The 26,109-nt window shown below is 42.4% G+C and overlaps 1 protein-coding gene across 1 annotated transcript in view; it reads left to right on the top strand.

Moving 5' to 3' along the window:
- Positions 1-26,109, top strand: part of LOC126108833 (uncharacterized) — a 255,944-nt gene that overhangs the window by 174,683 nt on the left and 55,152 nt on the right. The window contains exons 18-20 of the mRNA XM_049914197.1: positions 10,149-10,393; positions 21,897-21,965; positions 25,303-25,371. Of these exons, the coding sequence (XP_049770154.1) occupies positions 10,149-10,393; positions 21,897-21,965; positions 25,303-25,371 (383 nt within the window). The remainder of the gene's footprint in view (positions 1-10,148; positions 10,394-21,896; positions 21,966-25,302; positions 25,372-26,109) is intronic.

The following is a 26,109-nucleotide window of genomic DNA, read 5'->3' as shown; positions in this document are numbered from 1 at the left end:
AGAATACAGTATTCGCTAACTTTCAAGGTTGGCTCTTCATCTAGCAGAAACGACACACATTCCTGCACGCAGCCATACATATGCTCAAACAAACACTACTATGGACACAATGATCCACATTATACGTAGTGTTGTACAAATATATGATTTATATCATTGCAGTGGTATTAAAAACCATTTACAGTGTAGCTTCAATGAGTAAGCATTACAAAATTGTTACAATTTTTCTTAAAAGCCTCCAATGAAATTGTCAGTGCTCAAGAGATCTATTGTATGGAGGATATATGTCCTTCTAGTTGGATCACTGGATCCAGTCTTGTTAGAATATCAAATCTGGTAGCACAGACACCTAGTTTGGCAGGAAACACAAATGATGGAGATGAACCATGTGGATCCAAGAAACTGGCCTGTAATTCATTTGTATCTTCTTATTTTTTTTACGACACGTGCAATTGGTGGCTGTCGTACATAACATGCAGCAAGTCCACGTTTGTCTGTTTACAGTATTTCACTCACCATTGCAAACGCTGACTCTTTTCTCACTAATGAACTGGAATATGTCTCTGCCTTTGCTATACCTTTGTTAATATGTATTATATAATGGAGCTTATGGGTTCTTGGACATGTATTCTTAAAACACTGATTCAGGTTAACAATGTCACAATCATAATGGGAAGCCAGTGTATAGTGGAAGACTTATTGCAGCATTGAAGCAACTACCGTGGTGCCAAAATACAGTTTTCATCAGGTTGCTTGAGGCTTGCAAGTGTACCTTATTTCTTTACAGTTGCTACAATGCCACCACCAGGTCCTTTACCGTTTGCTACAGCAGAACCATACCTTTCTACTGCAGCATCAAAATCTTCCTGATAGTAGGACAGATTTATTGGAGGGGGGGGGGGGGGGGGGAAGAGATATACAGGGTGAGTCACTAACTCCGAAAGTATGATAGTAGCTGAAAAGTTTGTGGGACAATGGGGGCCATAATATGACGTTTGTTTTTTGTTGCTAGGTGGGGTCACATCAGAGATATGAAGGTCAACTTTGTTTTCTGAAATAGGATGGTATAGTGTGATACTTATTTTCTGACAGCGGCTGTCGAGACGAATCCAGTGACGTGTAACAGTAAGGTCTTTGAAGGTCAACAAAGGTGGCATGAACATGCATTTACAGAAGGTGTTCGAAGTGGTGACCATAGGTATCAATGCAGTGCTGCAATCTTATCATCATGGGTTGAGTGGTATTCGTTATCACTTCGGCACTTATCAAAGCACATGCTCTGACGATTCTCTCCCCTATATCGTGCGAATAGTAAATATTTGCCAAATACAGCATATCCATCTAACATGCCATTGACATGTAAACACCATTCGGCAGTTTCGCAACACAACAATAATAGGTACGGTAAGACTAGTACTGTCGAATCGAGTGAATGTGAACGGTGTATTCCTTTGAAGAACAAGTCGATATGCCTCCCATTTACAGAGAATGAAAACTAAATTCATTTACAGCTAAAGAGTTATACACTGCAAGATATCCTCAACATACTCACTCTACATGTAGTATACATTTAAATACATGTATGATAAATTGAGAACAACTGGATCTTTAACGCATCGGAAACATATCCGGCAAAGGAAAGTTACTAATGAGGAAACGGAAAGTGGTACTCTTGCCACTGTGGTTCGAGATCCTTGCGTTAGTTCGCATCAAATCACAAGGGAATCTGGCATAAGCTGCAGTAGTGTTGTTCGTGTTCTATATCACCATGAATATCATCCTTGCCATATCGGTCTCCACCAAGAATTAACTGGTACGGATTGTATCTGTTGCATTGAATTCTGCCTCTGGGCTCAACTTCAGATTCAGAGGGATGAGACATTTATTAATTTGATTTTGTTTACGGATGAGGCTACATTCACAAACCATAGAAATGTTAATTTGCATAACATGCATTACTGGACAACTGAAAATCCATGTTGGCTGCGGCAAGTTGTACACCAAAAACCGTGCTCGGTGAATGTACGGTGTGGGATTCTGGAGGACAGAATTATAGGCCCCTATTTCATCGAAGGCAGTCTTAATGGTAGGAAGTACACCACATTCCTGAAAGAAACATTAGGTCTGTTACTGGAAGAAATACCTTTAGGAAAAAGGAACAGAATGTGGTATCAACGTGATGAGTGTCGGGCACATTTTTCACGGTTGGCTAGAAATGAGTTGCAGAGACAATTCCCGTATCATTGGATTGGATGCGCAGGAGATGTGTCGTGGCCGACTAGTTCACCAGACTTGATGCCTCTGGATTTTTTTCTTGTGGGGATTCGTAAAAGACGTTTGTAAAGACATTCCAACTACACCTGAATATATACAAGAGAGAATTGTCAGAGCACGTGCTACGATAAGTGCCGATGTGATAAGAAATACCACTAAATCCATGATAAGAAGATTGCAGCACTGCATTGATACCAGTGGTCATCGCTTCGAACACCTTCTGTAAATGGACGTTCGTGCCACCTTTTTTTGACTTCCGTTGACCTTCAAAGACCTTACTGTTACACATCACTGGATTTGTCTCGGTAGCCGCTATCAGAAAATAAGTATCAAAACTTACACTTGTCAGTGTCAGTGTCAGTGTCATTCATACTAAGGAGTCAGACTCATCAAACACACACCTACGAAACACGTTGACAATGGAGCATTGCATGTAACAAATGCTACACAGTGCTTTTATGATGGCAATGTGTGTTCTTCACATTTTGATAGCTTTTATTTTACTACCTTCAACATTAACTTAAAATTTTGGTGCGAGATAGCATGGGATCCACTGGCTTTGGCAAGGGCACATTTCTTTGACTGCAATTCAAAAAATTTTGGGAATCCAGTTTTTACATCAGACTATAAATATGTCTTTGAAATAAGCATTCAATTCCTTAAGATTGTGCAGTTGTAGCTGCTTCTGCTTATGTATTCTAACTCTGTTTTCTTTCACATACATATACTCTTTTGTTCCATGCATCACATGGCTCGTATTACAATCACAGTAGAAATAACGTACACGTTGAACAATCACGTACACATTGAACTGTTTTCTCACACAGTGTCTTACCTGGCTTTGGATTTGGTGTCACAGGTAAACCATGTTCTGCCACTAGCTGTCTTGTTCTCTATACTGTGTAATTGGAAGTGCAAAATTGTTTCATTGTTTTCCTCATATTCCAGCTCTTTGGAAGTACAGTCAGAATTTGTATTTTCCCACACACATTGCTTCCACTATGAAACTTATCTTTCAACTGGGCTACGATTTCTCTTTCTGCATTTTTCATATCCATCTTTTTTCCAGTATTGTCACATAAGTATGTTCCAACACTGATGTCTTTAAATGGGTACTTTTTCTCATACTGAAGCCGCCTTTTCTTCCCGGGAGATTCACATAAATACTGAAGGACAGTATGTAGAGAATCCAGTGCCAGTTCAGATCCCATTTCATCTTCACTTACATCTTCTGTGGAAGTACCTAGCACATCTGACACTTCACTTGCAAGGCTTTATGGTTTTTGTGATATATATTTGCTGCAAATATTTCCACCTAGCAATACAGTGCGACACTCGTTTGCTCTCCTCTCGTGAACATTCCCCAAATTCTTCTGTACTCTTGTATGACCTCCTTTTGGAAATGGATTACAACAAGTCAGTTTCGACTCGAAACCCATTTTTTACAAAGCACCACTAAAATATTACTTCACAGCGCATGTACACTGCAGTGTGACTAAACTAAACACATCCAGGAAAAAGAGCCAATGACGGTTGTTTGGAGTGAAAGTCTCCTCGACTGCCTTGTTCACAGTAACAAATGGTCACCAGTCGGTCAGACTAATAGTGACTGGTATCGGATGCTATTCTCAGCCTCTGTTCGAGTGTGCGACAATCGAACTTGAAGAGATTGCAAAAAGTTCGATTGTGCCACTCGAGTATCATTCGCCACATGTTTCCAGATTGGGACTAACAGTGGTCTCACAGTTGTAGTTCATCACAAGAAATTTTATTCAAATATCGGGTTGTACGGTGTTTTTCTGTTGAGGGTGTGAAATGAACTTGAGACAAATAGTTGCCCGCGCCGAGCGAGGTGGTGCAGTGGTTAGCACACTGGACTCGCATTCGGGAGGACGACAGTTCAATCCCGCGTCTGGGCATCCCGATTTAGGTTTTCTGTGATTTCCCTAAATCGCTCCAGGCAAGTGCCGGGGTAGTTCCTTTGAAAGGGCACGGCCGACTTCCTTCCCTAATCCGATGAGACCGCTGACCTCACTGTTTGGTCTCTTCCCCCAAACGACCCGACCCGACCCAACAAATAGCTGAGAGGCAAAATGTATCATAATACAGTGCCTGACAAAAATGTGAAGCAACCAGAAGAAGAGGAAGAGGAAAGGAAATGAAACTTCACGGGTCAGGGGAGAGGGTATGCGACATTATTTCAGTGATTACGATATCGAGTTAAATTTATTCTTAGTTAGTGTGATGAATGGCAGTTGGCTCTTAATGTGGAAAAATGCAGGTTAGTGCAGATGAGTAGGAAATACAAACCCGTAATGTTTGCATACACATTAGTAATGTCCTGCTTGACACAGTCGTGTCATTTAAATATTTGGGTATAAGGTTGTGCAGCGATATGAAGTGGAATGAGAGTGTAAAGGTTGTGGTACGAAGCCAGGAGTGAGACTGCTGTGCCTCCCCAAAATATCGGACGATCGGGACCTCTTCCTACGTCGCCGACGTACCGCTCACAGGAGGTTATTTGCAGTGGTGCAGAACTTCGATTTGTCGCCGAGCGTGCCTTGCCGTCCGTCGACAGTTTACACCTCCCGGTCGCGGCACCACTCTGAATGCGGCCGTTTGTCTCGTGGTGTTAACTGCAGCTTACGCGTGAGACAGTAATTCTTGAGACTGGCTGCTGGTGGTGTGGAGTGACAGAATGTTGTGGGAGTCCACTACTTGTCCGACGGGAGACGCCGACGTGAAGGGCCCGCGATATGCTCGACACACGGTACAGCAATCTTCCTTCGCGGTGCAGGAACGTGGTCAATTTTGAAGGGGCCGTGATGTGCTCGACACGCAGTACGGCGATCTTCCCTCACGGTGGAGGAATGCGGACGATTGGAACCTTAGTGATGAATGTACTGTGCAGATTTGTCTGGATTTTTGCACACAATGAGAACTTGGACGTTAAAATAATATTCTCCGACACACTGATAAATCGTTAGCCAAACTGGGCTGATTGCAAGGGCTGTGCATTGCTCAATATGTGCCCTATCTTAACAGTGTGTGCTCTTTAGCCTGTTGTCAAAAAGAGTTACATTTACTGACTTATAATGGAAAATTAATAATATACAACAAACTTTTAGTACAGTTTTAAAGGCAATAAATGGTGATCGATACTCGGTACATACTTAAATATTTCTTTTGACTTTTGTGTGGAAATTGGTTTATGAAGTTACAATAACAATAACTATCATAAACTCATTACTCACATCTTGATTTCATGTCCGATTTTATTCCTGACATTAACTGATGTGCAGTAGAAAATGTCAGAATGGAATTCCATGTTTAAGTCCTGTATGATAATTTCATAGCATCAAAGTGACTGGAAATCAGTAGTGTCTACATCAGAATGTTCAAGAACCTTTAATGAAAAAGTTAATTACTACTGATCTGATTGGTTTTTCATTATTGATGTGATACATAAAGTGCACAAGTAATGTTAAACACATCAGATGACTGATAGAGGTTCCAAAAGTCTATCTTTAGGTAAGCTGAAATTTGTTAATTATTGGTTTAGTTACAACATGGATATTTCTCGTAACTTGTGTATGGCAATATAATAATGCAATCGTGAGGCTGAAATTTATGAGAGTATATTGACTCACATCAGGTTTTTCAACTATTTGTAACTTAAATGATCAAAAATAATGTTAATGATGTCGACTAAGTGTACAATTGAACCAAACAGTTTAATTTGCCGATAGAAATTAGTGAAAACTGTACTTTCTGACTTCTGTCCATTACATGTTGTGGATTGGGTAATATACGATCTGATAAACTTTTAGTGGCATTGAAGCATTTATCAACTACCCTGTAACTAGTCCTATTACACCGCACAGTCTGACAGCGAACCACTGTCGTATCTGAATGTCCCACTAGTCTCGATATTGCAAGATTTGACCAGCTGGCCAAATGGAAGCCCACAACAACACCCTTTGCAGTCGAGCCCTGATAACACTGTCCTGTACAAGTACGCGGCATCTCTTCATACTTCGCAGTAATCACTCAAACATCTGACATCCTAACAAGACCACTTACAATACTAAACGTCGCTGTTCTACCGGTCACAGAGAATTGCAACTATAATTGTTTACATAACTGCTAGTGGTGTGTAGGTGTACCGAGTTACACCGATAATGTAACATGTCTTCTGAGTGCTTATCCTTTTTTTTTGTATTGGGCAGTGTACAAATAATAATTAACAGAAATGGCTTTCCCATTTGACTGTTTTTGAAAAAATAGCTAATAGTTAAGTGTGATTTGAAGGACTATAAAAATGGATACATAGCTGCTTTCTGCATTTTGTTAATGTAATGTTGTAGATAAAATATATTTTTGGGCATGATGCCCTCGGTGTGCCGTCTTTATATTTATCACGTTTGTACAGTCAGGCCACCGGAAGAATGCCACCGACACTTCACGCACACAGAACGCATTGTGTGGAGGGGACAATCTAGCGGTAATCTGAGCTCTGGAGTTCGTAAACATTGCGGTGTGGTGGAGGTCGTGCATTGTTACCCCTACAACTTGAGGTCAAACTCGGTTGACGGACGGACAACTGACACGGTGTAACGACAACCAGCTGCGGAGTAGCATTGGCGACTTAGCTGCTGGCTGTCACGGACATCCTTTTGGCAATAATTTGTTCGTGTACGGGTGCGCAGCCCCAATGTATTGTTCAAATGATGGATTCATTGTAACCACTATAGGCTGTCAGTTTTATTCCTGTATGTGCAAGGTTTATTAAAGGACTATGATGGTTAAAATGGTTCCCTCTTTTAGAATGTCGCACAGCAGTTTCACTGTAGTATTGTAACGGGGCAATAAAATATTTATTTATATATTATTTATTTATTTTCAACCAAATTGAATGTCGGAGAGCACTCACTGAAAAGCAGAAGCACTGAGTTGTCGACAGGCACACGCAAAAGAGAGAAAACTTGTCGGGTTCTATCTGGAAAGCTGTTGAACATAAATTTTCAGTGATAATTGAAAATGAAGGTGTTTTGGATGTATCTATGAACTTTTTTCCTGTTTTGATGGAAGGGATGTGTCCTTAAAGTTCATAAAAGTTCTTTTGAATCACCATGTATTTGAGGTTATACAGGGTGTTACAAAAAGGTACGGCCAAACTTTCAGGAAACATTCCTCACACACAAAGAAAATATGTTATGTGGACGTGTGTCCGGAAACGCTTACTTTCCATGTTAGAGCTCATTTTTTACTTCTCTTCAAATCACATTAATCATGGAATGGAAACACACAGCAACAGAACGTACCAGCGTGACTTCAAACACTTTGTTACAGGAAATGTTCAAAATGTCCTCCGTTAGCGAGGATACGTGCATCCACCCTCCGTCTCACGGACTCCCTGATGCGCTGATGCAGTCCTGGAGAATGGCGTATTGTATCACAGCTGTCCACAATACGAGCACGAAGAGTCTCTACATTTGGTACCGGGGTTGCGTAGACGAGAGCTTTCAAATGCCACCATAAATTAAAGTTAAGAGGGTTGAGGTCAGGAGAGCGTGGAGGCCACGGATTTGGTCCGCCTCTACCAATCCATCGGTCACCGAATCTGTTGTCGAGAAGCGTACGAACACTTCGACTGAAATGTGCAGGAAGCTCCATCGTGCACGAACCACATGTTGTGTCGTACTTGTAAAGGCACATGTTGTAGCAGCACATGTAGAGTATCCCATATGAAATCTTGATAACATGCTCCATTGAGCTTAGGTGGAAGAACGTGGGGCCCAATCGAGACATCACCAACAATGCCTGCCCAAACGTTCACAGAAAATCTGTGTCGATGACGTGATTGCACAATTGCGTGCGGATTCTCGTCAGCCCACAGATGTCGATTGTGAAAATTTACAATTTGATCACGTCGGAATGAAGCCTCATCCGCAAAGAGATCATTTCCACTGAAATGAGGATTGACACATTGTCGGATGAACCGTTCGCAGAACTGTACCCGTGGAGGCCCATCACCTGCTGATAGTGGCTGCACACGGTACGGAAACAACTGGTTCTCCCGTAGCACTCTCCATACAGTGACGTGGTCAACGTTACCTTGTACAGCAGCAACTTTTCTGACGCTGACATTGGGGTTATCGTCGACTGCACGAAGAATTGCCTCGTCCACTGCAGGTGTCCTCATCGTTCTAGGTCTTCCCCAGTCACGAGTCGTAGGCTGGAATGTTCCGTGCTCCCTAAGACGCGAAAAATTTGCTTCGAACGTCTTCCTGTCGGGACACCTTACTTCTGGAAATCTGTCTCGATACAAACGTACGCGCCACGGCTATTGTGCCGTGCTAATCCGTACATCAAATGGGCGTCTGCCAACTCCGCATTTGTAAACGTTGCACTGACTGCAAAACCACGTTCGTGATGAACACTAACCTGTTGATGCTACGTACTGATGTGCTTGATGCTAGTACTGTAGAGCAATGAGTCGCATGTCAACACAAGCACCGAAGTCAACATTACCTTCCTTCAATTGGGCTAACTGGCGGTGAATCGAGGAAGTACAGTACATACTGACGAAACTAAAATGAGCTCTAACATGGAAATTAAGTGTTTCCGGACACCAAGAAGAATCGCTTCTCGACTTTTGGCAAGATGAATGTGTAGTATCTGTGGCCCTTAAAAGGGCCATTTGTTGAGAACTACCACTCTCAATGATTATATAAAGTACAATCACCAACAATGCGACAATCTTCCAAAGAAGAAAACATTATATTGGTCAACCAGGTGAAGAAGGACAAAAAAGCATAGCTATGAAAACACATGGCTACTGTCTTTGTCAGCATAGTCAAATACCAGTTTTGTTCATGTAGTGGTGTATACAGTTGTGTTAATAATGCTGAGTTGTAAAGCAGTGCAGCAATTATGACATGATGAAACTTCCTGGCAGATTAAAACTGTGTGCCCGACCGAGACTCGAACCCGGGACCTTTGCCTTTCGCGGGCAAGTGCTCTACCAACTGAGCTACCGAAGCACGACTCACGCCCGGTACTCACAGCTTTACTTCTGCCAGTACCTCGTCTCCTACCTTCCAAACTTTACAGAAGCTCTCCTGCGAACCTTGCAGAACTAGCACTCCTGAAAGAAAGGATACTGCGGAGACATGGCTTAGCCACAGCCTGGGGGATGTTTCCAGAATGAGATTTTCACTCTGCAGCGGAGTGTGCGCTGATATGAAACTTCCTGGCAGATTAAAACTGTGGGCCCGACCGAGACTCGAACTCGGGACCTTTGCCTTTCACGGGCAAGTGCTCTACCAATTGAGCTACCTGAGCACGACACACGCCGCCCACATCCCCCAGGCTGTAGCTAAGCCACGTCTCCGCAATATCCTTTCTTTCAGGAGTGCTAGTTCTGCAACATTCGCAGGAGAGCTTCTGTAAAGTTTGGAAAGTAGGAGACGAGATACTGGCAGAAGTAAAGCTGTGAGGACCGGGCGTGAGTCGTGCTTGGGTAGCTCAGTTGGTAGAGCACTTGCCCACAAAAGGCAAAGGTCCCGAGTTCGAGTCTCGGTCCGGCACACAGTTTTAGTCTGCCAGGAAGTTTCATATCAGTGCTCACTCCGCTGCAGAGTGAAAATCTCATTCTGGAATGGATAAGAATTTAGCAATTTCAGTCAGTCACAGTATATGCGTTACTTGTAGAATAGAAAACAGACGAGAAAGAATACGTAAGAAGTGGATGTGTTCCACCTCGCCGTGTCTCAGAGGGGATTCGAACCCGTAGATGCTTTAGCAGGTGTATCTATTTTGAAAGTCAGTTTGCAGTCACAGTTTGCAGGTTCGTGGTGTAATTTTTCCAGATTGCAGCATCAGCTTCAGGACTCTGCCGGAAGTAGACGCACACCGCCAAGCGGAGCACGGTCGTCCCGAGTCCCCGCTGCGGGAGTCGGCGGCGTTGCGGGATGCAGTCCGCGACGGCTGCGCGGAGGGAGACGCCGAGTCCGGTCGGGCCGCTCCTGCCTCTCCGCCCGAGGGAGAGCTCGTAGAGCGGCAGGCGACGGAGGCGCACCGGCAGGACTCGCAGGCCGCGTTCGACCTGACAGTGGTGAGTGCTCGCCGCTGCTCCGTATGACTCTCCTGTCGCCTTTACCTGGCTGCAGATGTGTACGTGTCGCAGTACGTCTACTGTGCGACATTTGTTCTGGATTTCCCAGTACTTACAGTGCTTATTTACTGAGGCTTCACTTGAAATTGCTAAAAAGTTTGCCACAATTACCGTTTTGCTAATTGTTCCAGAGTTTGAGTTCACAGGTAATACAGATAAAAGAGAGAACGTTCTCTGGAGAATATTCTCAGACCAAAACAACATTTACTGAGAAACTTCTCAATTTTATACGAACAAAAAATTCAAAGCTTATTCTGTGTCCGAGTTCTCTAGACCGACGAGCCCTGTGACAGCACAAACGCGAATTATTCCGGTACAGTCGATCCCTCGAAATCGTCCGGGGTGTTCTGTAAATCTAATGTGAATTGGCAGGATAGGAGAGGAGCTTTCTGCGGGCAGTGCTGTCCTTCCACAGAAAGGCAGTATTGTCGGCAGCACTGTTTTTGGTATCTGCGTGTATAGCTGCCGTTCTCACTGCCTCCCCTTCTCCTCCACAAGGTTCTCACTGTGTATCTTATCCCACGTCTGGCACAGGACACACGCATAATCTTAAATTTCGTTCGGCCTGCTCCGTAGAGAAAACTATTCGGTGTACATGTACGGAAATGGCATTGCCCTGCTCTGGAAGGGTCGCACTTTTATTTGGTTTTACTTTTATGTGCGGCAACAAATTATTAAGACAGTTATGGACAGATTACAAAAATGCATTTTCTAACCTTCTTACTGAATTTTCATCGTGCAGGAAACTTTTTTGTTATCGAAGCTGGGTGAACACACTATGTGATCAAAATCTTGAGAATACGTCACATTTTCATCTTTTCAAAACAGGAACTCTAACGTCGCATAATTTTGACAGTATTAGGAAAGGGATAGATTGCCACTCACTTTAAGGGGTGATGCGTTGAGTTGTGGGCAGGCCCAGTGGGAAGTCTGTTATCACATCTAGCTTTCGGCCAAAACGTTCTTTGGGAAAGAAAACACACACATTCACACAAGCAAGCTCACCTCACGTACAGGTGACTGTTGCTCTAGCTGCTGGAAATGGCAGTCGTGTGTGTGTGTGTGTGTGTGTGTGTGTGTGTGTGTGTGTGTGTGTGTGTGTGTGTGTGTGTTCTTTTCTGAAGAAGATTTTGGCTGAAAGCTAAATGTGTAACAGTCTTTCCACTGGGCCTGTTCACAACTCGGGATGTCATCCTAACGATGACTAGTAATCTATTCTTTTCCTATTAATCGTGGTATTCCAGCTCCCAGTTTCCACTGTTAGGTGATAATTTTGGTTAAATATGGCTCATAATGGTCCTCTTATGCGTCAAGTACTTAAGCGGTTGCCCGTGCAGATTTCTTACAAGAGACAGATCACTAGGTGTGTAATAACCCAGTTATTAATCTTTCTGATCTGCCTGCTTATCTACATCTACATCTACATTTATACTCCGCAAGCCACCCAACGGTGTGTGGCGGAGGGCACTTTACGTGCCACTGTCATTATCTCCCTTTCCTGTTCCAGTCGCGTATGGTTCGCGGGAAGAACGACTGTCTGAAAGCCTCTGTGCGCGCTCTAATCTCTCTAATTTTACATTCGTGATCTCCTCGGGAGGTATAAGTAGGGGGAAGCAATATATTCGATACCTCATCCAGAAACGCACCCTCTCGAAACCTGGCGAGCAAGCTACACCACGATGCAGAGCGCCTCTCTTGCAGAGTCTGCCACTTGAGTTTGTTAAACATCTCCGTAACGCTATCACGGTTACCAAATAACCCTGTGACGAAACGCGCCGCTCTTCTTTGGATCTTCTCTATCTCCTCCGTCAACCCGATCTGGTACGGATCCCACACTGATGAGCAATACTCAAGTATAGGTCGAACGAGTGTTTTGTAAGCCACCTCCTTTGTTGATGGACTACATTTTCTAAGGACTCTCCCAATGAATCTCAACCTGGTACCCGCCTTACCAACAATTAATTTTATATGATCATTCCACTTCAAATCGTTCCGCACGCATACTCCCAGATATTTTACAGAAGTAACTGCTACCAGTGTTTGTTCCGCTATCATATAATCATACAATAAAGGATCCTTCTTTCTATGTATTCGCAATACATTACATTTGTCTATGTTAAGGGTCAGTTGCCACTCCCTGCACCAAGTGCCTATCCGCTGCAGATCTTCCTGCATTTCGCTACAATTTTCTAATGCTGCAACTTCTCTGTATACTACAGCATCATCCGCGAAAAGCCGCATGGAACTTCCGACACTATCTACTAGGTTATTTATATATATTGTGAAAAGCAATGGTCCCATAACACTCCCCTGTGGCACGCCAGAGGTTACTTTAACGTCTGTAGATGTCTCTCCATTGAGAACAACATGCTGTGTTCTGTTTGCTAAAAACTCTTCAATCCAGCCACACAGCTGGTCTGATATTCCGTAGGCTCTTACTTTGTTTATCAGACGACAGTGCGGAACTGTATCGAACGCCTTCCGGAAGTCAAGGAAAATGGCATCTACCTGGGAGCCTGTATCTAATATTTTCTGGGTTTCATGAACAAATAATGCGAGTTGGGTTTCACACGATCGCTGTTTCCGGAATCCATGTTGATTCCTACATAGTAGATTCTGAGTTTCCAAAAACGACATGATACTCGAGCAAAAGACATGTTCTAAAATTCTACAACAGACCGACGTCAGAGAGATAGGTCTATAGTTTTGCGCATCTGCTCGACGACCCTTCTTGAAGACTGGGACTACCTGTGCTCTTTTCCAATCATTTGGAACCTTCTGTTCCTCTAGAGACTTGCGGTACACGGCTGTTAGAAGGGGGGCAAGTTCTTTCGCGTACTCTGTGTAGAATCGAATTGGTATCCTGTCAGGTCCAGTGGACTTTCCTCTGTTGAGTGATTCCAGTTGCTTTTCTATTCCTTGGACACTTATTTCAATGTCAGCCATTTTTTCGTTGGTGCGAGGATTTAGAGAAGGAACTGCAGTGCGGTCTTCCTCTGTGAAACAGCTTTGGAAAAAGGTGTTTAGTATTTCAGCTTTACGCTTGTCATCCTCTGTTTCAATGCCATCATCATCCCAGAGTGTCTGGACATGATGTTTCGAGCCACTTACTGATTTAACGTAAGACCAGAACTTCCTAGGATTTTCTGTCAAGTCGGTACCTAGTATTTTACTTTCGAATTCACTGAACGCTTCACGCATAGCCCTCCTTACGCTAACTTTGACATTGTTTAGCTTCTGTTTGTCTGAGAGGTTTTGGCTGCGTTTAAACTTGGAGTGAAGCTTATTTGTAACGTAACAAAATATAAGTTTTACCCTGTGAGAAAATGTGAGAGTGGACATCTGAAAATGTTAGTGACACTGTTGTCTGGTGCATACCTAAGTCATCTCGTAAATTGGTCTGGAAACTTGGGTCTGCTAAATAGCACATAAATGTTTTCTATTTCCTTCACGATCATCGGGAAGAAAGTTCACCACCCAAACAGTGTTTTTATTTTTAAACTCGTATCGACTACTACAGTTTCTCTCTTGATTATTTCTTTGGCCTACGTATATCTTTTTTTACCTACTTAGCACCATAAATTCTGCCATTTTGCTTAAAAAACAAACGTCGTCTAGTCAGAAGCTACTCAGCTCGAAGTATGCTACAGAGCTCACTTCAAAAAACAGAGAATGTTCTCCGCTTGTGAGAAACTCGTCTAGTTTAATTTGTACGAAACTGGAGTGTGTTCTTCGTGCAGAGCAACTTCGCCCACCCTTTTACTCGGGGTAAAAACTTCTCAGGGGAAGTACATTCCCTGACTCACTTTATTTGTGTGAACTTGAAAATTTTCTCCGAAGTTCTGAAAATAAAATACATTCTTCATTTTATTCGTGCGACCGAGTGTTATCATTTTGTCCCCACAGTATTATGACATCTTTGTAACTCTCTATTAGGTGTGTAATTATGACCTAATTCTGCTGAACTCGCCACTCTTTTCACAAATCTACGCCAAATAAGTTCCTTCAGTTTGTTGCTGCCTAACCACGGCAGAGCCACACACATTGTATTAATTTAGTGCCTAATTTGCTAACCTGGGGATCAGGTTGTGCGCTGTTGCATTGTGCCCTAATAAATTTTTTAAATGACGAAATCCCATCTTAACGAACAGTCGATGACTAAAGTGCAAAGCACAAATAAATGTGAAATATTAAACGAGGTGATGTAGGAATAGTCCGTTTAGGCAAGGATGTGCCCTGACATTCTCAGTTTTATTTGGCACAAGAAAACAGGCCATATTAATTGGTGACTTTACACAGGCAAATAAAAATAAAATAAAATTTGATGATTTAGGTGAGGACAAGCTTGTTGTTGTTGTTGTTGTTGTTGTTGTTGTTGTGGTCGTGGTCTTCAGTCCTGAGACTGGTTTGATGCAGCTCTCCATGCTACTCTATCCTGTGCAAGCTTCTTCATCTCCCAGTACTTACTGCAACCTACATCCTTCTGAATCTGCTTGGTGTATTCATCTCTTGGTCTCCCTCAATGACTTTTACCCTCCACGCTGCCCTCCAATGCTAAATTTGTGATCCCTTGATGCCTTAGAACATGTCATACCTACCGATCCATTCTTCTACTCAAGTTGTGCCACAAACTCCTCTTCTCCCGAATTCTGTTCAATACCTCCTCATTAGTTATGTGATCTACCCACCTTATCTTCAGCATTCTTCTGTAGCACCACATTTCGAGAGCTTCTATTCTCTTCTTGTCCAAACTATTTACCGTCCATGTTTCACTTCCATACATGGCTACACTCCATACAAATACTTTCAGAAATGACTTCCTGACACTTAAATCTATACTCGATGTTAACAAATTTCTCTTCTTCAGAAACGCTTTCCTTGCCATTGCCAGTCTACATTTTATATCTTCTCTACTTCGACCATCATCAGTTATTTTGCTCCCCAAATAGCAAAACTCCTTTACTACTTTAAGTGTCTCATTTCCTAATCTAATTCCCTCAGCATCACCCGACTTAATTCGACTACATTCCGTTATCCTCGTTTTGATTTTGTTGATGTTCGTCTTATACCCTCCTTTCAAGACAATGTCCATTCCGTTCAACTGCTCTTCCAGGTCCTTTGCTGTCTCTGACAGAATTACAATGTCATCGGCGAACATTAAAGTTTTTATTTCTTCTCCATGGATTTTAATACCTACTCCGAATTTTTCTTTTGTTTCCTTTACTGCTTGCTCAATATACAGATTGAGTAGCATCGGGGAGAGGCTACAACCCTGTCTCACTCCCTTCCCAATCACTGCTTCCCTTTGATGTCCCTCGACTCTTATAACTGCCATCTGGTTTCTGTACAAATTGTAAATAGCCTTTCGCTCCCTGTATTTTACCCCTGCCACCTTCAGAATTTAAAAGAGAGTATTCCAGTCAACATTGTCAAAAGCTTTCTCTAAAGTCTACAAATGCTAGAAACGTAGGTTTGCCTTTCCTTAATCTTTCTTCTAAGGTAAGTCGCAGGGTCAGTATTGTCTCACGTGTTCCAGTATTTCTACGGAATCCAAACTGATCTTCCCTGAGGTTGGCTTCTACTAGTTTTTCCATTCGTCTGTAAAGAATTCATGTTAGTATTTTGCAGCTGTGGCTTATTAAACTGATTGTTCGGTAATTTTCACATCTGTCAACACCTGCTTTCTTTGGGACTGGAATTATTATATTCTTCTTGAAGTCTGAGGGTATTTCTCCTGTCTCATACATCTTGCTCACCAGATGGTAGAGTTTTGTCAGGACTGGCTCTCCCAAGACCGTCAGTAGTTCTAATGGAATGTTGTCTACTCCCGGGGCCTTGTTTCGACTCAGGTCTTTCAGTGCTCTGTCAAACTCCTCACGCAGTATTGTATCTCCCATTTCATCTTCGTCTACATTCTTTTCCATTTCCGGAATATTGTCCTCAAGTACATCGCCCTTGTATAGACCCTCTATATACTCCTTCCACCTTTCTGCTTTCCCTTCTTTGCTTAGAACTGGGTTGCCATCTGAGCTCTTGATATTCATACAAGTGTATCTCTTTTCTCCAAAGGTCTCTTTAATTTTCCTGTAAGCAGTATGTATCTTACCCCTAGTGAGATAAGCCTCTACATCCTTACATTTGTCTTCTAGCCATCTCTGCTTAGCCATTTTGCACTTCCTGTCGATCTCATTTTTGAGTCGTTTGTATTCCTTTTTGCATGCTTCATTTACGGCATTTTTATATTTTCTCCTTTCATCAATTAAATTCAATATTTCTTCTGTTACCCAAGGATTTCTACTAGCTCTCTTCTTTTTACCTACTTGATCCTTTGCTGCCTTCACTACTTCATCCCTCAGAGGTACCTATTCTTCTTCTACTGTATTTCTTTCCCCCATTTGTGACAATTGTTCCCTTATGCTCTCCCTGAAACTCTGTACACCCTCTGGTTTAATCAGTTTGTCCAGATCCCATCTTTTTAAATTCCCACCTTTTTGCAGTTTCTTCAGTTTTAATCTACAGCTCGTAACCAATAGATTGTGGTCAGAGTCCACATCTCTCCCTGGAAATGTCTTACAATTTAATACCTGGTTCCTAAATCTCTGTCTTACCATTGTATAATCTATCTGATACCTTCTAGTGTTTCCAGGATTCTACCATGCGTACAACCTTCTTTCGTGATTCTTGAACCAAGTGTTAGCTATGATTAAGTTGTGCTCTGTGCAAAATTCTACCAGACAGCTTCCTCTTTCATTTCTTAGCCCCAATCCATATTCACCTACTACGTTTCCTTCTCTCCCTTTTCCTACTCTCGAATTCCAGTCACCCCTGACTATCAAATTTTCGTCTCCCTTCACTACCTGAATAATTTCTTTATCTCATCATACATTTCATCAATTTCTTCATCATCTGCAGAGCTAGTTGGCATATAAACTTGTACTACTGTAGTAGGTATTGGCTTCGTGTCTATCTTGGCCACAATAATGCGTTCACAATGATGTTTGTAGTAACTTACCCGCACGCCTATTTTTTTTATTCATTATTAAACCTATTCCTGCATTACCCCTATTTGATTTTGTATTTATAACCCTGTATTCACGTGACCAAAAGTCTTGTTCCTCCTGCCACCGAACTTCACTAATTCCCACTATATCTGACTTTAACCTATCCATTTCCCTTTTTAAGTTTTCTAATCTTCCTGTCCGATTAAGGGACCTGACATTCCACGCTCCGATCCGCCGAACGCCAGTTTTCTTTCTCCTGATAACGATGTCCTCTCGAGTAGTCCCCGCCCGGAGACCCAAATGGGGGACTATTTTACCTCCGGAATATTTTACCCAAGAGGGCGCCATCATCGTTTAACCATACAGTAAAGCTGCATGCCCTCGGGAAAAATTACGTCTGTAGTTTCCCCTTGCTTTCAGCCATTTGCAGTACCAGAACAGCAAGGCCATTTTGGTTAGTGTCACAAGGCCAGACCAGTCAATCATCCAGACTGTTGGCCCTGCAACTACTGAAAAGGCTGCTGCCCCTCTTCAGGAACCACACGTTTGTCTGGCCTCTCAACAGATACCCCTCCGTTGTGGTTGTACCTACATCTGTATTGCTGAGGCATGCAAGCCTCCCCACCAACGGCAAGGGGGTCAAGTCAAGCCAAATCAAGTCAAGTCAAGAACGCACTGATTGACCTCTGGCCCTCGTGCGAGCATTTGTTCGGCTCGGTATCGGTAGATAGAGACGTCGGGGGTCCTCCGGAGAGATATTGTGTCAAACTCCGGCCAGTCAACACGTCAGATCTTCAAAATCCTGAGCCGATTGTAGGTCCCTGCTCGTAATGCTCCAAACGTTCTCGGTGGAGATTTCCGGCAACCTCGCCGGCTGCGATAGTGTTTGACGAGCACAGATACGAGCAGTAGAAACTATCGCCGTGTGCGAGTGGGCATTGTCTCGTCAAACTGTAAGCTCGTGGTGGCCTACCCCAGGAGGCAACAAAATGGGATGTAGAACAATGTCAAAGTACTGCTGTGCTGTAAGGGTGCTACGAATAACGACCAGAGGGGTCCTGTGTTATTCCGTCACTGTCCGAGGCACATCTGTGCCGGTCGCCAGGGCTCAGTTTGATGTGGTACTGATCACTGAAGTCAATTTTACTTCAGTCAGAGTGAGTCCAGGCCGAAGACGTGTCTGGAGACACTGCGGACGGCAGTGGGATTCCGACCCGACTGTCACCTGCCGTACGGCCTGATAACCACGACTGACAGCTTGTCGTGCCATTTCTTTTCATAGTGGGACCCTTTGGTTGTTGTTTGTAGCACCCACACAGCCCAGCTGTATGTCGACAATACTTATTTAGCAATCACGAAATATTGCCGGGTTTGCTAGTTTTGTATATTGTCGTGACTGTGGACTGTAAAAGATGCATCCTACACATTGGTTTGATGCTTGCTGGGATCCTTCAGTGTAGATGAAGAATTAATCTGGCAATTTAATGAACATCTTCCCATACAGTTTTGAGTAAATATTGACAGATTGTTCTCGAGACTAACAATTAGAGTTGTAGCTAAGTGGTTCATTATAGCAGAATAATCGTGTTCATAGATTGGAGGCTTCTTCGTGACAGCAATTTTTTTAAAAGTAATTCCTTAACTTATAACCTTGGTATAAGCCCAGCGTGATTGTTGTTCTACGTAAATATTCTGTTGTATTTTGTTTCCATGTAAAATACATCTCTATTTTTACTTTGTGACAAGAATTTTGGCAAAAGATTTTGTTATATCGCAGTAGTCGTTTGTTGGGTAGTATGGAAGGCAGTAGCAGTATAGGTAGCAGCGTGTGAAGGGGTGGCTAGGCAAACCGAGTGGAAAGATGTGTGTAAAATGTTAAGAGCTGAAGAAAATGTGAGTAAATGTAAAAATTACAGAAGTTGGATTGAATTAAAAAATTGACCATTTGCACCTGATGTACACAAAATCCAGATCTTGCGCAAATAATGTAATAATTACAATCATCAGTACCGTAGGGTGTTGATCCATGCTCTTGAATAATTTAAAGTACATTGCAATAATGTCTTCTCTCTCTCTCTCTCTCTCTCTCTCTCTCTCTCTCTCTCTCTCTCTCTTGTAGAAAACTGCAATTACAACTAAATTGCACATCAGTTCAATCTCAGTGATTTAATCAAAGCATGAATGTTTTAAGTGTGATACACTGATTTCATCCCCGTGGATCAATCCTTTTAACTCGCTTCAAACTGTATTCCTTGCTTGAGACTGGCTGAGCCACAGCTCTGCTGTCCTTTTCTGTCCCCGTGTAGCCTGTGGCAGGAGAACCTCTGGTAGTAGTGTTGTGAAATCATCGGAGCAAACGTAAGTGGCGGTGAAAGCTCGACTCGGGTTTTGAGGCGACTGCTCACAGGTAAGCGGGAAATCTAGGTCTGTCAGAGATTTGTACAGTTGTCACGACATATTTATTTATATCGTGTACACTACAGCACCGAATCCACGTGCCGAACCTGGCGAGTGGAGTTCTTTCCTCACCACTCTACGTGCACTGCAGAAAAACTCGTGGCTGGCAGTTTCGTTATTTGTCATCACACTGGTGTGCACTCGCTGAGTGCGGGGCAGTGGGCAGGTGCCCCTGACACACAGCTAAGGAAACTTACTCGTCGCAGTGTAGTGGCACAAATTGGACCGACAAGTACAAATTAGAATTTATTTTTAGCTATCGATTTTCTGTGTTTATGGAGAAAGTGTGCACTCTACACTGATAAGCCAAAATGTTACGCGCACTGCCCACCGCAACACCGCCTCGTGGCATTGCGGGCACGTGATGTGGTAACAGAAGTATGTAAGCAGAGCAGACACGGACGGGTGATCACCCTAGGGAAGGTGTGGGCTTCAAATGGGGAAATCCGTTGACATAAGTGACTTTGACGAAGGACAGATTATTATTATACACAGCTTTTGAACGAGTATCTGGAAATCAGTAAAGCTTGTCAAACGTATACGTGCTACTGTTGTGAACATGTACAGAAAGAGGCAGACAGACAGTGAAATGGCCATTAGGCACTGAACGGTAGGATGTTACAGAGTGTAGTGTTTGGAGGCTCATCTGCTGTGTAAAGTTGGCTAGTTGGTGACCTGTGGTATCTCTGCCTAGAGAGCACAACACTGCTGCACGTACAAGTCATTCGGAGCACACTGTTCAGCGTACATTGTCGAACACGTAGCTCCACAGCAGACCACCCCTATATGTCCGCGTGTTGACTCGACGACACCGTCGATCGAGATTGCAGTGGGCACGGGACCGTCGGAATTCGACAGTTGATCGACGGACTCGTGTCGGTGGCTCTTCGGGTGAATTACATGTTTGCTACTCTAGTTTGACGGTTGTCTCCACAAATGCCATCATTGAGGTGAGCGGTGGCGCGGGAGCTCTGGTACGCGACAGGTGCAGGCTGGTGGGAACAGTATTATGTTGTGGGAGGCATTCTCCTGCACTTGGATGGGACCTGTGGTAGTAATAAAAGATATGCAGACAGCTGTGAACCAAGTGCATCCCTTCGTACTCGGCAACCAAATTCACCCCCACGTAAACCCTACGGAACCCATCTGGGTCACTATAGAGTGCCACCACCGAGTATACAGATCGGCGGACCATTATTTACACAAATTATATGACCTGTGTGTAGACGTGTGTTGCCACATACCTACCTCCACAAACCTACAACAAACTGCTCAGTCATAATGTTTTGGCTCATCAGTGTATGCCCGAGATTCACCAAGTATTACCACAGCCACTGAATACAAATAAGTGTAATGAACAGTCAACTGATGATCAAATACTGAATGTTAATGAGGTTTATTTGGAACTGTAAATCTGAATGAATGAACAGCTGATGAAATTGTGCTCGTATTGTGTCTACAGCTAAAAATCACACTGACAGCGAGACATATTTTGGACACAAAAAATGAAAAAGATTTATGTTGAGTACTGAGATAACTGATTATGATTGTCAATTTTATTTTTAATTATCAGACAAACTTCAGTCCAGCTGCACAGTAGCTGTAGCAAATGTATCGCGTAAATTAACTGATAGGACTCGTTAAAGTCAGTAGTCAGAAAACGGGAGGAAGTTCGAGCTGTAACGGTAAAGGATATCATTGTGTACGTGCGTACTACAAATTAGCAACCTGTGTGCAAGTGAACGTGAGTGGTTAGCGTCAGATGGCGCTCACTTGCCCGTGTAATTAGGTGGGGTGCGAGGCAGTGTCGATCGTATTTGGCAACTTTTGCTGAGCTGTGCAGGGTGTATATGCACTCTGCCTCACGTACCACAGCTGTGTGGGGACCACTCGTATGGGCTTGCAGGGCTCTGGGGCAGACTAGTTTCTTCCGCATCAGTTGCACTCTGTATCGCACATGTACTTACTCGATTTCTTTCATTCAGGTGGAAGCTGACCCACTCGTGCCTCCACAGCAAGAGATTGAGACCATATTCGTCACGGAAGAGACTTCGGTAAGTACTGTAACTAATCTGTCTTCACATTCGTATGTATTCTCTGTGAGACAGTGTGTACATCACAACGGAAGGTACTTTGTACGGTATTAGCCCTTTAACTGCTGCGGAAAGCACTGTTGACACGTTTACGTGTCCCATTTCACTGACTTCTCACTGCGTCCCTATCTCTGTGAATAAAAAAAAAAAGAGTGTTTATCATCCAACATGTGGGCCTCTTCTGGTGATATCATTTGCAAAAAAACAATGTTTCGGCATTTGAAGCAATTACGAAATATGACGATTGTTATGACCACAGGATTCACAATGCCCAGAGATAGAAATGGGCACGTCATGCGGGACCGTCTGTCAGATATAAAAATCGATAGCTCATGAAGTGACTGGGGTATCGTTCTGCTCTCAGTTTTAAATAAAATTTTGATGTCTCATCTACATTCTGTACACTGCAGTGTAAGAGCTAAAAACAACCAGATGCAAAGTTCATGCAATGTGTTTTTACCACAGCAAAATCTTTAAAATTTCTTGCTATGTTTTGCTTAATTTAATGCAGCGCAGTAATTGTGACGAATAACAAAAAGAAGCTCAGTCCTTTATAGGATGCTTTTTTCTTATTAATAAAATAAGTAATAAACTTGTCTCTGATATATTACTCAGAAAATAAAGTAATGTTAGGTTGATCATATGAACAGCTAGTTCAAATAATGTACCCCAACTGCAAGTGATTAAGCTTAACAAATATAGTTCATTGTTCATAAATTCACACAATAACTAATAGGGTGGCAATAAGCTACAGCATGCTTAAATGAATTGAAAGTAGATCACATCTGCAGTATAATGCTTAAAAACACACTATATAGGACTAAAATATTTAAAAATTGTTCAGAGTTAAACTCCACACTAACTCAGAGAATCAGAAGTGTAATCAATACACAATGTATTAATCCTAAGTGCCAAAGTCCCCCACTGGCAAACTGGGTTAAAATTCAGACTTAGTGCAACTCCGCACTCAAAGTCCGGATCAGCTTCTCATACAAAAATGCAAGTTCTCATGAACAACTGGCAGCAATAAAATAAAAAATTCCTGACGACTGCAGAAAATCTCTAAGTCCCCACTGAGCAGACATAAAACATTTCAGAGCATCACGACGGATGATGCAAAAGTTTCTTTCACCAAAGTGTGTGTGGCTGACTTCCTGTTCAATCAGTCACCTCCCTAGCATCTACAACTCCATCCAGAATAGTGTGAACAAGTGAGCTGCCCACCACGCTTTTAACCCCTCTGCTGTCCCCTTCACAGAAAAACCGTGCATATACTCCACTTAATGTTTTTTATGGAATCACCAACCTTCCTTACAACTTTTTATGTATTACTATAATTAAAAATCTGAATGTGTCACTAGATGCACACTAAAAATATAAACGAAATAAATTAAACTGTGTCATATTCCAATTCGTGTGTAGTAGTTTGCCCGCAGATTAATGCTAAACAAATGTAAGTCTTTTTGTTGCATCAATCAAAACAATTCACAGAGTCTGTGACTTAATTATTACAATACATATCAATATGGCTTCTCTTTCTTACAGGGATTTTTCCTGCTCCTTTCACTGCCACGACGACAGTCGGAATTGGCATAGCTGTTTTTTTAATTACAGACAAAACTATACGGATTTATAAATTATGAATTAAAAATGATAATTTAAATATAGTCTTACAAACTAAGTGTTGTAAGCGGTGTGTAATCGTGTCTGTCGATGCTTACTACCTTGCAAATTGTGTAGGTGTCTCAGGCTAAATGATATATCAATTTTAATTAAAAGTTGAAATAAAGTGTTTCTTGCAGATAAGTCAATTACATTACGAAACTTTCGAATTGTTCTGTCGACACGCATTAATGAGCACGACAAATTGATAGGTCAGCATCTTTGGTGCCATAAAAAATGTGAAAGTTATTAATTATTTATTAAAATTCAGTTAATTGAAACTTTGCAGTGCTTTTAACTTTCCCTAGTCACACGACATTGTACATCTGTGAAATCTGTTGTGAACAGAGTCATTAGTAAAGAAGTAATAAATTGAAACGTCATACATGATGCAGCAGTTTCTCATGCACCTCAGGATTTATGTCATCTCTTAAACTGTATCGTGTACAATGATACATTTTTGTAGGTACGTTCAGCAGCAAATGTGAATATTTATGACGTTGTATCTCCTGAACCGAGTGTTGTACAATGATATAATTTTTGTGGTAAATTCATTGGCATATGTGAATACTGTCTGCACAGTGTCTCGTGAATACATTGGTAGTAAAGAAGTAATAAATTAAAACGTCACGCTTCATGTGGCAGTTTCGCTGCATGGATAGTGAAAATGTGGTAAGTCACAAACTTTTTTCCTTTCATCATTTGGTGGGGCGTGAGGGTCAGTGAAGAAAAGATTTGTAAAGGTCTGAATTATGCGTACAGTTTGTTGCAAGTCTCAAAGTGTTCCCACTCTCAAAAACTGGATAACTAAAGTACTCTCGTGTCATGTGCTACATGGCTTTTTCACCCCCACCCCTTTGATAGGTAGGTGGTTCCTAACCCCACAATGATTCTTTCTAGTAAATAATATGTATACTACATTTTGTTGAAACTGGTCCAGTGGTTTAGGAGATGTGGAATCCACATACATACATTTTTAAAATTTGGATGGATATAATTGTTGTTGCATTATATTATGAATTAACACTATTTAAAATTAGATATTTAATTGATCAATTCGCACTGCATCCTGTGACACTGTCCTGCATGACAGTGAAATGAATCATCTAGCGTAAGTGGAAACATAGCTGAAATATTTTATGGTTGTCCGGTGAATGTTCTGATCACACTTTATTCACATGATACACTTGAACTGCAACTCTTCTTCTTCTTCTTCTTCTTCTTCTTCTTTTTTTTTTTTTAAACCAGTTTTGAAACATTTTATTTGCCGCTTCTCCAGCAACTTGGACTTTGGCTGCACTAGATTTATATTGGCACAAGGCAGGAAAGTATTTTCTGTTTACTTTCTGGTAGTACTTAGTTCTTTGGCCTGCATACTCACAGTTGAATTTCAGCATCCAGTTTTGGTAGAAATGACTATATTCCCCCTTAAGAAATTTAATATTAAAACGTAGTGTTGTAGGTAGGGTAGGCAGTACCAATTATATTAATTGTTGTGGGCACCAAATTATTTAGTGCCCGCTCTGCATATGCAATTTGCAACACATTGTAGACAATACATTTGAGTGATGACGACGTCACGACTTAACGCACATATATGTGCATGTGAGAGTTAACTCTGTTCACTCTTTTTCAGTTCCTGCACGAATGGGAGTCACCCGACGGCCTCAGTATTGCACGGGATCCCCTGAGCTTCGAGGAAGAGGTGAGTGCGTCCTCATTTTTCTGTTACTCTCGTGTCGCTTTGAATAATTGCATTGCATAGCATTCATTGTTTGAAAGCTGAGTAGTGGAAGCCGGAATTTAATCGAAGGCAGGTACGAACTGTGTTCCCGAGCAGACTTCGGTCCTCGAGTCTCGTCTTTCGCGTGCAGTGACTCCTTTAATAGTGCTGTCTGTCTCTGTAAAATTAATGGTTTAACGAGCTCAATAAACTGCAGCAAGTTGTGGAATCAGGTGGCAGCCACAAAGTAAAGAGTGTAGATTATCGTATTGAGAAATGTGTATTGCTGCTCACCAGACAGAGGAGGCATTGAGTCGCAGACAGGCACAGTGAAAAGACTGATAAATGTTTAACCTTTTGGACAAAAAAGTCCCCCGTCCGAAATACAAATCACTCACACGAACTCAGCTCACGTACACCTGGCTACCGTCTCTGGCCGTCGACTTGCTACAGCGAGAAACGTGATTAGTCTCGTCGGGTGATACGTTTCCGTCAATCTGTGTTCCAATCTCGGTGACCGTGTCCCTACTACGATTGCAGTTGATGATGTCGGATCAAAATGGGCACGCTTTGTGGTCGTCTGCTGTGGAGCCCCACTTTCAACAGTGTGAGACTGACACTGTTTTCCAAAGCACTTGTGCCTACACCGGCACTGTAGTCTGTCGTCAGATTTGCGACGTATTGCTGTCTGTCCTTACAGAGGAGGCAAGCCTCCAGTGC

Source organism: Schistocerca cancellata, chromosome 11 (genome assembly GCF_023864275.1).
Source record: "Schistocerca cancellata isolate TAMUIC-IGC-003103 chromosome 11, iqSchCanc2.1, whole genome shotgun sequence".
Classification (NCBI taxonomy): Eukaryota; Metazoa; Arthropoda; class Insecta; order Orthoptera; family Acrididae; genus Schistocerca; species Schistocerca cancellata.
This window is presented reverse-complemented; position numbering and strand designations above follow the sequence as displayed.